Below are 12,536 nucleotides of genomic sequence, written 5' to 3'. Positions count from 1 at the left end.
ACCTTTCCAATCCTGTCCTAATTGTGTCATTTTATTGCCAGACTATTTTGGTGGGGCCTAGGTTTCCAAGTTTAATGGACAGATAAAGAGTAAGCATATCTGCCCTTGTTCCCCACCTTAAGGAGAAAGCAGTGTATCTTCTCCATTCATATAAGGCATTCTCACTGGAAGTATGGAGTACATGTCTTTAATCTGTTGAGAAGGTTCTGTTATACTTCTAGTCTCCTGATAGCTTTAACCATGAATAGCTATAGAATTTAGTCCAATACTTTTTCTCCAACTAGAGACAGGATCATAATGGCTTTTTCCTTTCCTCTGTTTAAATGATGACTTTTGGGGGGTGGATCTTCCAATGCTGAACCAACACTGCCATCCCTATAACAAAACCACTTTCTACATACTGCCAGATCTGACTTCTATTAGTTTGTTTTGTTAAACAAATTTCTATCTCTATTCATACTTTTTTCTTCTATTATCTTTATCCAGTTTTAGGATTAGCACAATGTTGAGTTCCTAAAATGAGGGGAGAAGTGTTCCTTCTTTTTTCTGCTTTAATTGTTTGATATAATTTATCAGTTAAAATGTATTTGAGACTGCTGTTGTCATATAGGTAGGTTTTCAAGCTAGGAATATACTTTCTTTAATACGTGCTACTCAAATTTTATATTTCCTCCAGAGTTAGTTTCATTAATTTATCTTCCAAGGTACTTCTTAGAAGTTGTCAAATTTATTTCAAGACAGATTTTTGAAATACGCTTTCTATATAATTTTAAATTCTGTAATATCTGTGGTAATGTCTCCTAGATCTTGATATTGTAATTTTTAAAATCTATAATTGATATTGTGTAACAGGAAGAAAAGTTCTAAAGGAGCAGGGGAAGTGGGAGGGGTAGGGGAAAGGAAAAAAGGGAAAAGGAAAAATATGAGAAAAGGAAAAAAATGGAAACAAAATCTTTGCAACTAAGTAAGGGTAGAGGGGGTGAAGGGAGGGCAGGGGAAGGGGAAAAAATAAGAACCAAGATACTCATGTAATGGTACAAGATCCCAATGATGAATGTAACTATATTTTATACCTAAAATGTACCAATAAACTTAATAGGGAAAAAAAAATGAAAAAGTTGAAGTCACAACAGATCAAAAGCAAATCCATAGGATCATCAATACCTACTTCAAGAACCTGTACTCCAACAAATTGGAAAACACAGAAGAAATGGGCAGATTCCTAGATACATACGAATTGCCAAAGTTAAATGAGGAAGAGGTAGAAATTCTAAACACCCCAATTACAATGAATGAAATTGAAAATGTAATAAAATATTTACCAACAAGAAAAGCCCAGGTCTGGATGGCTTCACTGCTGATTTTTACAAGACATTTAAAGAAGAACTAACACCATTACTCATTAAACTCATCAAGGAAATTGAAAGGGAAGCAATACTTCCAAATTCATTCCTGGAAGCAAGTGTTACTTTGATTCCAAAACCAGGGAAAGACCCAAACCAAAAAGAGAACTACAGGCCAATTTCCCTAATGAACATAGATGCAAAAATCCTCAACAAGATACTGGCAAACAGAATACAGAGGGTCATCAAGAAAAATCACACACACTGACCAAGTCATATTTATCCCAGGGATGCAAGGATGGTTCAACATTCGTAAATCAATAAATGTATTACACCATATTACCAGAGTTAAGGACAAAAACCATATGATCATCTCAGTAGATGCAGAAAAAGCATTTGACAAAATCCAGCACCCATTCATGATAAAAACCCTACAGAATATTGGAATAGAAGGTCTTTATCTTAACCTGATTAAGCCTATCTATGAAAAACCAAGAGCCAACATCATACTAAATGGTCAAAAACTGAAAACTTTCACACTAAAATCAGGAACAAGACAAGGATACCCACTATCACCACTCCTGTTCAATATAGCTCTGGAAACATTAGCCACAGCAATTAGAAAAGAGAAAGAAATAAAAGGAATAAAGATAGGAAAAGAAGAAGTTAAACTGTCATTATGTGCTGATGATATGATACTTTACATAGAAGACCCAAAAAACTTCACCAAAAGACTTCTAGATGTAATTGACAGATTCAGTAGAGTAGCTGGATACAAGGTCAACACTCAAAAACAATAGCCTTCTTGTACACAAATAACAGACTCACTCAGAGAGAAATTATGGAAACAATTCCTTTTACAATAGCATCCAAAAAAATGAAATATCTAGGAATCAATCTAACAAAGGAAGCAAAAGACCTCTACACTGAAAAACCACTGCACTGTGAAAAAAAAGATCGAAGAGGATACCAGAAAATGGAAAGACATCCCTTGCTCCTGGGTAGGAAGAACCAATATAGTGAAAATGGCCACACTTCCAAAACTACTATATAGATTCAATGCAATGCCAATTGAAATTCCAACAATATACTTCACAGAACTAGAAAAAACAATCCAAAAATTCATTTGGAACCATAAGAGACCTAGAATAGCAAAAGCAATTCTAAGCAACAGAGACGTGGCTGGGGGTATCACAATCCCCAACTTGAAACTATACTACAAAACTACTGTTATAAAAACACCATGGTACTGGCAAAGGAACAGACCTGAGGATCAGTGGAATAGATTAGAAGATGCAGAAAGAACTCCAGACATGCTCAGCCACCTCATCTTTGACAAAGGAGCCAACCACCATCATTGGAGGAAAGATCGCCCATTTAATAAATGGTGTTGGAAAAACTGGATTTCAACCTGCCAAAGATTGAAACTAGACCCATACCTATCACCATGCACTAAACTAAGATCAAAGTGGATTAAAGATATAAATATTAAGACAGACACACTAAACTTGCTGGAAGATAAGTTAGGTAGAACTCTTGAAGACATTGGCATAGGAAAAGACTTCATGAACAAAACCTCAGCAGCACGGGAACTAGCAAAAAGAATCAAAAACTGGGATCTCATCTTATTAAAAAGCTTCTGCACTGCAAAAGAAACCACCAACAGAGCGAACAGACAACCTACAGTATGGGGAAAAAAATTAGCAGCTGTACCTCAGACAAAGGACTACCATCTAGAATATATAAAGAATTGAAAAAAATCAGACCCCCCCAAATTGAAAGACCCAATTCAAAAATGGGCATCTGAAATGAACAGACCTTTCTCAGAGAAGGAAGTAAAAACAGCAAACAAATATATGAAAAAGTGTTCAACATCACTCATCATTCGAGAGATGCAGATGAAAACAACACTGAGATTCCACCTCACCCCACAAAGAATGGCTGCTATCAAGAAATCAACCAATAACAAATGCTGGTGGGGTTGTGGGGAGAAAGGAACCCTGCTCCATTGCTGGTGGAAGTGCAGACTGGTGCACCCACTGTGGAAGTCAGTATGGAGATAACTCAAAGAACTAGGACTAGAGGTCCCATTTGACCCAGCTATTCCCCTGCTGAGTATCTTCCCCAAAGAATTAAAAGAATCATACCACAGTGATATATGTGCACCCATGTTCATAGCGGCACAGTTTGTAATAGCTAAAGCTTGGAAGCAGCCCAAGTGCCCATCAACTGGAAACTGGATAAAGAAAATGTGGGTTTTTTATAAAATGGAGTACTACTCAGCCATAAAGAATGAAAAACTAGAGTCAATTATAGCTAAATGGATGCATATCAAGGCCATACTCTTAAGTGAAGTAAATAAGACACACATGTGTAAATACCAAATAGTTTCAGTAGTGTGAGAAACTGATAGTGTAAACATGGGTTAAAATGATTAAAATGAGTAATTGATAATTTGAAATAGGAAAAAAGGTCCAAAGATGAAGGAGTGAATGTAGGGGAAGGCGAAAGGAAAAGAGGGAAAGGAAAATCTATGAGAAAAGTTAAAAAAAAGAAAAGCACATTTTCTTTACCCAGTCTCCAGTAGATGGGCATTTGGGCTGTTTCAAAGTTTTAACTATTACATACTGTGCTGCTATGAACATGGGTAAACATATATCACTGTGGTATGATTCTTTTAATTCTGTGGGGAAGATACCCAGCAGGGGAATAGCTGAGTCAAATGGGACTTCCAGTCCTAGTTCTTTGAGGTATCTCCATACTGATTTCCACAGTGCTTACACCAGTCTACACTCCCGCAGCAGTGAAGCAGTGTTCCTCTTTCCCCACCGCCCTGCCAGCATTTGTTATTGGTTGATTTCATGATGGCAGCCATTGTTTCTGGGGTGAAGTGGAATCTCCACATTGTTTTCATTTGCATCTCTTGAATGACCAGTGATATTGAGCATTTTTTCATATATTTATTTGCTGTTTCTACTTCTTTGTGTGAGAAAGGTCTGTTCATTTCAGATGCCCATTTTTGGATTGGGTCTTTAAATTTGAGGGGTCTGATTTTTTTAAGTTCTTTATAGATTCGAGATAGTAGACCTTTGTCTAAGGGACCACTGGTGAAAATTGTTTCCCACATGCTGGGTTGTCTCTTCATGCTGTTGGTGGTTTCTCTTGCTATGCAGAAGCTTTTTAGTAAGAAGAGATCCCACTAGTTGATTGTTTGTGCTAGTTCACGGGTAACTGAGGGTTTTTTTTCATAAAATCTTTTCCTACACCAATGTCTTCAAGAGTTCTTCCTAACCTCTGTTCCAGCCAGTTCACTGTTTCTGTTTTAATATTTAGATCTTTAATCCATTTCAATTTTAGGTTAGTGCATGGCGAGAGATGTAGGTCTAGTTTTAGTCTTTGGCAAGTTGAAACCCAATTTTATCAGCACCATTTATTAAAGAGGCTACCTTTTCTCCACTGAGGGTGCTTGGCTTCTTTGTCAAAGATGAGATGGCTTAGTGTGTCTGGAGTTGTTTCTGCATCTTCTAATCTGTTTTTATCACAATAACTTTGTAGTATAGTTTCAAGTTGGGGATTATAATACCCCCTGCCATGTCTCTGTTACCTGGAATTGCTTTTGCTATTCTGGGTCTCTTCTTGTTCCAAATGAATTTTTGGGTCGTTTTCTCAAGGTCCATGAAGTATGCTGCTGGGATTTCAATTGGGATTACATTGAATCTATATAGCAGTTTTGGAAGTATGGTCATTTTCACTATGTTGGTCCTTCCTACCCAGGAGGAAGGGATGTCTTTCCATTTTCTGATACTGTCCTCAATCTCTCTTTTCAGAGTGCTACAGTTTTCAGAGAAGAGGTCTTTGATTTCTTTCATTAGGTTGATTCCTAGGTATTTCAGTTTTTTGGATGCTATTGTGAAAGGAATTATTTGCCCTACTTCTCTCTCAGTGAGTCTGTTGTTTGTGTAAAGGAAAGCTATTGATTTTTGTGTGTTAACCTTGTATCCAGCTACTTTACTGAATTGGGTAATTAAGTCTAGAAGACTTTTGGTGGAGTTCCTGGGGTCTTCTATATACAGTAACATGTCAACTGCAAATAATGACAGTTTGACTTCTTCATTTCCTATCTTTATTCCTTTTATTTCTTTCCCTTGTCTAATTGCCATGGCTAATGTTTCCAGAACTATATTGAACAAGAGTGGTGATAGTGGACATCCTTGTCTTGTTCCTGATTTTAGTGTGAAGGATTTCAGTTTTTGACCATTTAGTACGATACTGGCTGTTGGTTTTTCATAGATGGCTTTTATCAGATTGTGTCCCGGCCCGCGGGTAAGTCAACGAAGACCCTAGAGGGGGAGCGAGGATGAGAGGGGACAGGGGACACGAGAGATGGAGACAAGACAGGTTTCTGATCAAGTCTTGTTTATTGCGGAAGCTGCTACAACATATATACCGTAGGGCGAGAGGGGAGGAGCAAGAGGAGTGTACTGGGGCTACTTCCTTGTTGCCGGGTAGATCTGCAACAAGCCCGGGCATGTCCGTAATAGGCACTCAAGAATTCCAGCGGGGGGGGGGGGGCAAGGCCCCCCACAAGATTGAGGTAGAGATCATCTGTTCTAAGTTTTTGTAGGGCTTTTATCATAAATGCATGTTGGATTTTGTCAAATGCCTTTACTGCATCTGTAGAGATAATCATGGTTTTTGTCCTTGGTTTTATCGATATAGTGTATTACATTGATTTGTGTATGTTGAACCATCCCTGCATCCATGGGATGAATCCCACTTGGCCAGGGTATATGATCTTCTTGATAATTTTCTGCGTTCTATTTGCCAGTATCTTAGTATGGATTTTTGCATCTATGTTCATTAGTGAGATTGGGCTATTGTTCTCCTTTTCGGTTGGGTCTTTCTCTGCTTTGGGGATCAAGGTGATGCTTGCTTCCAGGAATGAATTTGGGAGTATTGCTTCCCTTTCAATTTCATTGAAGAGTTTAAACAGTAGTGGCAGTAGTTCCTCTCTAAATATCTTGTACAATTCAGTGGTGAAGCCATCAGGACCCGGGCTTTTCTTGGTTGGTAAGTTTTTAATTACGTTTTAAATTTCATTGATTGATATTGGGTTGTTTAGAATTTTTAGGTCTTCTTCGTTTAAATTTGGTAATTTATACATGTCTAGGAATCTGTCCATTTCTTCTGTGTTTTCCATCTTATTGTCATATAGGTTCTTGAAGTAGGTATTGATGATCCTCTGGATTTCTGCTGGGTCTGTTGTAATTTCCTCCTTTTCAATCCTAATTGCAAGGATTTGGGCCTTTGCTTTCCTTTTTCTGATCAGGTTGGCTAAGGGTTTGTCAATTTTGTTTATTCTTTCGAAGAACCAACTCTTGGCTTCACTGATTTTTTTGTATCGTTCTCTTAGTCCCCATTGCATTGATTTCTGCTCTGATCTTTATAATTTCCTCCCCTGTATGAGCTTTGGGTTTGTCCTGCTCTTCTTTTTCTAGAAGCGTGAGGTTCACCATCAGGTTGTTTAATTGTGCTCGTTCTATTTTCCTAATATGAGTATTCACTGCTATGATTTTCCCTTGTAAGACAGCTTTCATTGTGTCCCATAGATTCCAATATGTTCTATTGTCATTTAATTGAAGGAACTGTCTGATTTCTTCTTTAATTTCCTCTGTGACCCATTGGTTATTCAAAAGTGTGTTGTTCAATTTCCATGTGTTTTGAAATTTTTGTGGTTTCTTTTGCTATTGATCTCCAATTTCATTGCGCCATGGTCCAATAATATACAGGGGATAACTTCAATTTCTTTGCACTTACCTAAATATGTTCTATGAGCAAGTATATGCTCTATTGTGGAGAATGACCCGTGTGCAGCTGAAAAGAATGTGTATTCTGATTTTGTGGGGTGGAAGACTCTGTAAACATCTGTTAAGTTCATTTGTTCAAGAGTTTGATTGAGTTGTAATATTTTTTTCCTTGTTTTTGATCTAGTTGATCTATTTGTGACAGTGGGGTGTTGAGGTCCCCCACTACAATTGTATTAGTGCATATATGGCTTTTCATGTCCATTAGTATTTGTTTTATATAGTTGGGTGCACTAGTGTTTGGTGCATAGATATTTATGATTGTCATCTCTTCCCCTTGGATTGTCCCCTTTACAAGCATGTAGTGGCCTTCTTTGTCTCTCTTAATCAGTGTGGGTTTGAAATCCACTTGGCCTGCAAAGAGGATAGCTACTCCTGCTTTTTTTTGGGTTCCTGTCGCATGGAGTATTGTTTTCCACCCTTTAACTTTCAGTCTATGAGTTTCTTTTTGAATTAAGTGTGTTTCCTGTATGCAGCATATTGTTGGATCTTGCTTCTTGACCCATTCTGCCAGTCTGTTTCTTTTGATTGGTGAGTTGAGACCATTAACATTGATGGTTATAACTGATACACATTGAGTTATCATTGTCATGACTTTTTCTTTTTGTTAGGTTCTCCCCCTTTGCCTTTAATTTCTTGTCATGCCTGGTGGATTCATTCTGCTGGGCTTCCTTGGAGTGTGATCTTCATTGTCTTTTCCCATGATTTTTTCTACAATATTTTGGAATGCTGGTTTGGTATTCATGAAGTTCCTAAGGTGCTCTTTGTCATGAAAGTATCTTATTTCACCATCAATTTTGAAAGATAATTTTGCAGGTTACATCAATCTGGGTTGGAGGCCGTTTTCCTTTAGGGCTTGAAATACATCACTCCAAGATCTTCTTGCCTTGAGGGTTTCTGTTGAGAAGTCTGCTGTGATTCTGACAGGCTTTTCTTTGTATGTGATTTGTTTCTTTTCTCTCACTGCTTGTAGAATTTTGTTCTTCTGTTCGGTTTCTGGAATCTTAACAATTATATGCCTATGTGTAGATATTTTTTTGATCAAGGCTAGTTGGAGTCCTATATGTCTTGCTTATCTGTATGTCAAGTTCTTTTCCCCTGCTTGGGAAGTTTTCTGCCATCACTTCTGTGAACAGTTTTTTTATGTCATCTGCACTCTCTCCTCTTTCTTCATTGACTCCAATCAGTCTTATGTTATTCTTCTTTGCATCATCTAACAGCTGCTGGATTGATTTCTCATGGTCCCTTACAATTTTGAAGCAATTTTTCTTTTCCTGGTCACTAATTGCAATTTTATCTTCTGTATCTGAAATTCTGTCCTCACATTGGCTCATTCTGCTGCCTAGACTTTCAATGGAGTTTTTAATCTCTTGGAAATCTGTTTGCATCTGTTTTATGGATTCCATTTGTTTCCTATGTTGGGATTCCATCATGTTCCTCAGCTCCTCTATTTTTCAATCTGTGTCCTCTCTAGATTTATTAATCATGTCTTGCACTACGGGCAAAATCTCTCCCTATATGTGAGAAATTATTTCTGATTTCATTTTTCCCAGATCCTCTTTTGTTGCCAGTTCAGGCAGTCCAGGTGATTGAGTATCAGAGTGTTCTATCTCCTTTCACTTTGGGGTTGTTGTAGGTGATCTGGAAGTCTGGTGAGGAGGCTAGTTTGTGTGTCTTCTCATTTTGATGGTAGGGGATGCTTGTGGTGGCCGCACAGCTCACCTGCTCTGTGGCACGCCTACCCAGAAGCCTCTTCTGTGCCAGGAGCTGTGGCACATTGACCCGGAAACCTCCTCTGTGCTGGCAGCCATGGCATACCTACCTGGAAGCCTCCTCTGCCCTGGAAGCCATGGCACACCTACCCGGAAGCCTCCTCTGCCCTGGGAGCTGTGGCACACCCACCCAGAAGCTCCCTCTGCACTAGGAGATGCAGCCCGCAGACCCAGAAGCCTCCTCTGCCTTTTTTTTTTCTACTGGGGATCAAACTCAAGACCTTGCACTTGCAAGGCAGGCACCGGAACCACTGAGCTAAATCCCTGGCCCAGCTGTTGGTTTTTCATAGACAGCCTTTATCAGGTTGAGATAATCTTCTGTAGGGTTTTTGTCATGAATGGGTGTTGGATTTTGTCAAATGCTTTTTCTGCATCTATTGAGATGATCATATGTGTTTTGTCCTTTGCCCTGTTAATGTAGTGTATTACATTTATTGATTTACATATGTTGGACATTCCCTGAGATGAATCCCACTTGTTCAGGGTATATGATCTTCTTGATGATCCTCTGTATTCTGTTTGCTTGTTATCTTATTGAGGATTTTTTTCATCTGTGCTCATTAGGGAGATTGGCCTGTAGTTCTCTTTTTTGGTTGAGTCTTTCTCTGCCTTCAGAATCAAAGTGATGCTTGCTTCCAGGAATGAATTTGAGAGTATTGCTTTACTCTCAATTTCATTAAAGAGTTTGAGAAGTAGTGGCATTAGCTCTTCCCTAAATTTCTTGTAGAATTCAGCAGTGAAGCCATCAGTACCTGGGCTTTTCTTTGTTGGTAAATTTTGAATTAAGTTTTCAATTTCAATGATTGAAATTGGGGTGTTTACAATTTTTGTATCTTCCTATTTCAACTTTGGTAATTTATATATATCTAAGAATTTGTCCATTTCTTCTGTGTTTTGCATTTGCATTTTATTAGAGTACAGGTTCTCAAAGTGGGTATTGATGATCCTCTGGATTTCTGCTGGCTCTGTTGTGATTTCATCCTTTTTGTTCCCAGTTGCAATTTTGATAAGGTTAGCTAAGGGTTTGTCCATTTTATTTATTCTTTTGAAGAACCAGCTCTTTGATTTGTTGATTTTTTTGTATCATTCTCTCAGTCACCACTGCATTGATTTTTGCTCTGATCTTTTTTTTCCCCCATTAAGTTTATTGGTATATTTTAGGTATAAAATACAGTTATATTCATCATTGGGATCTTGTAATATTACATGAGCATCTTGGTTCTTATTTTTTCCCTTCCCTTGCCCTCCCTTCACCCCCTCCACCCTTCCCTATTTGCAAAGACTTTGTTTCCATTTTTTTATTTTCTCATATTTGTTCTTTTCCCTTTTTTTCCTTTCCCCTACCCCTCCCACTTCCCTTCCTCCTTTAGACCTTTTCTTCCTATTACACAGTATCAGTTGTACATTTTTATAATTACAATGTCAAGATCAAGGAGACATTACCATAGATTTTACAGAATTTAAAAGGATATAGAATGTGTCAGCCATGGAGGGTGACACCCCCAAAACCATTAACATTCAGATATAAGTTAGGAAGTAGCGTATTTTTTATGCTATGTTTTCTGCAGTTCCATCTTCCTCAGCAAATATAATCTGTAAAGTGTTACGGCTTTCAAAGTAACTCATAAAATTTTTTTTAGAGTCAAGATATTTTGAGCTCAAATTTCCCTGGTCTTATTCCAGGTTGGTGACATATGGCAGTGTTGGCTTTGGAGCTAGTTTTTGTTTCTGTTTCCAATCTCTTGCTACTCTTGAATCCTCCTGAGTGGAGTCAGATTTGAATGAATGAGAGACGGCCCACAGCACATTCCATCTGGCCCCCAACTGCCAGCCTCGGTGCCTCAGTTTCCCTTTTCTCCCCATAAGGTTTTATCGAATGTAACAACATTCAAGGAGAGTGATCTCAGTACATTTCACATCACAGATTTCACAAACTGGATTAAAGCCATTTATTTCAAAGGGTAAGTAATAGTGTGTGCCCTGGGCTGTTTCCACTCTTAAGAATCTGTGCTTAGCATTAAAAAAAAAAAATCTATTTATTGAATGTTTAGAACATGCCTTCTCGCTTCTTTTCAAAAAATATCTCATAGGTTAGTAAGATTATGCAGATATACAATCAAGAAACAGAGCATTAAAACATTAGTGTTTCCAAGGTCATTGGGAACTAACTGTTGCTGAGACTCTAGTCCAGGTTCCAAAGCCTGCTCTCTCAATGTCCTGGATCATCTGAATTTTTTTTTAAGTAGGTTATTTGGATCCTCTAGATGGTGCTGATCGTCCTCTGTTAAAGAAAAACACTGCAGCTGCTCTTACAAAAACCTCTCACTTTCCTTGGATTTTATGCATGATTCAAGAAACCACTGAACAAAAATATTGTGTATGTTTGAACTGTTCTTGAGTACCTCTTTAAATAGTCATCTGAATTGGACATGTGAAAATTTAATCTCAAAAAAACCCAGAATAATTTTTTAAAAATCTTAATACATATTAAAATTTCTGATACTGTATCAGGTAATTATTTGGTGGCTTTGAGAAACTGATGGTTCTCACACATTCACCTAAAACTAGCTCCCATGAGAGAAGTCTGTGCTTTATTCCAGTTACTACTTTTATATCAACTGCATCTGTCCCAGGCCCAACAACCCTCCTCTGCCGCAGTGCTGCCCTCTATGGAAGGGTCATAGGGGAGTCAATAAAGCCCCACAAAACAAGAATCAGGTTCTGGTAAAGGTACTCTTACTTTTGTTCAAAGTAAAATGCACTTTATATTGGTATGTGGTTAGCATCTTTCTTGTAGTACCATTTCTAGCATTTAAAAATTGTGAAATAAATCTCCTTCAAATGGGCTCCTAGGTGTTGTTCATAAGTATCAATTGAAGGGGCGTTAGTTCCTTTAGTGATTAGATGCCCCAGTGGGCTGTTGTAATCATTGGAAGCTCTAAAAGGTTTTCATTGTGTCTCTATTGCCAGATTCAGGGGTTCTGGGGTTCAGACCCAAACCCTGCATTTAAACAAGCACTTTTGTGATTATGGTAGGACTAAACCCTGAGCTTACTGTGAACACCTCTGACCTCGGGTTTGTGTTTCAGGTGGTGAATGCACTCCAAAAGCTTCCTATGACCAGAAGCTGGGCTTTGGAAAAGACTGGATCACAGGAGGGATTCATCCACTAATGAGTCCACAGCTGACTGTGCAGTTAAGAGTTGGGGCCTGGTTGGAAGAGGCAGGTCACTGGGGGTGTGGCCCCAAAGGGTAAGTCTGCCTCCCTGGCTTGACCTTTCTCTTCTTCCCGACCATCATGTGACCAGCTTTCCTCTGTGGCAGGCCCTTCTGCTACGCCATTTTTTCCTTGGAGCTAGCTAGCTGTAGACTGTAACCTCTAAAATCAATAATCCAAAATGAACCTCTCCTCCTGTAAGTTGTGGGTGTTGGGTATTATGTCCCAGTGACAGGAAAGTCACTCTTGTCTGCTGCAGGGCTGCTGTGATACCGACAGTCAACAGTAATGATGCCAGGCATCACAGGGGCTCTGGCATCCAGTACTTCCTCTGGAAATA

At 38.6% G+C, this 12,536-nt stretch overlaps 1 protein-coding gene across 1 annotated transcript in view; it reads left to right on the top strand.

Annotated features, from left to right (window-relative positions):
- The window catches only part of LOC110345200 (uncharacterized), a 50,403-nt gene that overhangs the window by 11,288 nt on the left and 26,579 nt on the right, over positions 1-12,536 (top strand). Inside the window, exon 4 of the mRNA XM_087207295.1 lies at positions 12,069-12,231. Coding sequence (XP_087063421.1) covers positions 12,069-12,231 — 163 coding nt within the window. The remainder of the gene's footprint in view (positions 1-12,068; positions 12,232-12,536) is intronic.

This window comes from Heterocephalus glaber, unplaced genomic scaffold (genome assembly GCF_053883595.1).
Source record: "Heterocephalus glaber isolate CG9 unplaced genomic scaffold, H.glaber_assembly_v1.0 deba00000809, whole genome shotgun sequence".
Classification (NCBI taxonomy): Eukaryota; Metazoa; Chordata; class Mammalia; order Rodentia; family Bathyergidae; genus Heterocephalus; species Heterocephalus glaber.
Note: the sequence above shows the minus strand (reverse complement) of the source record. Positions and strands in the feature narration are given on the sequence as shown.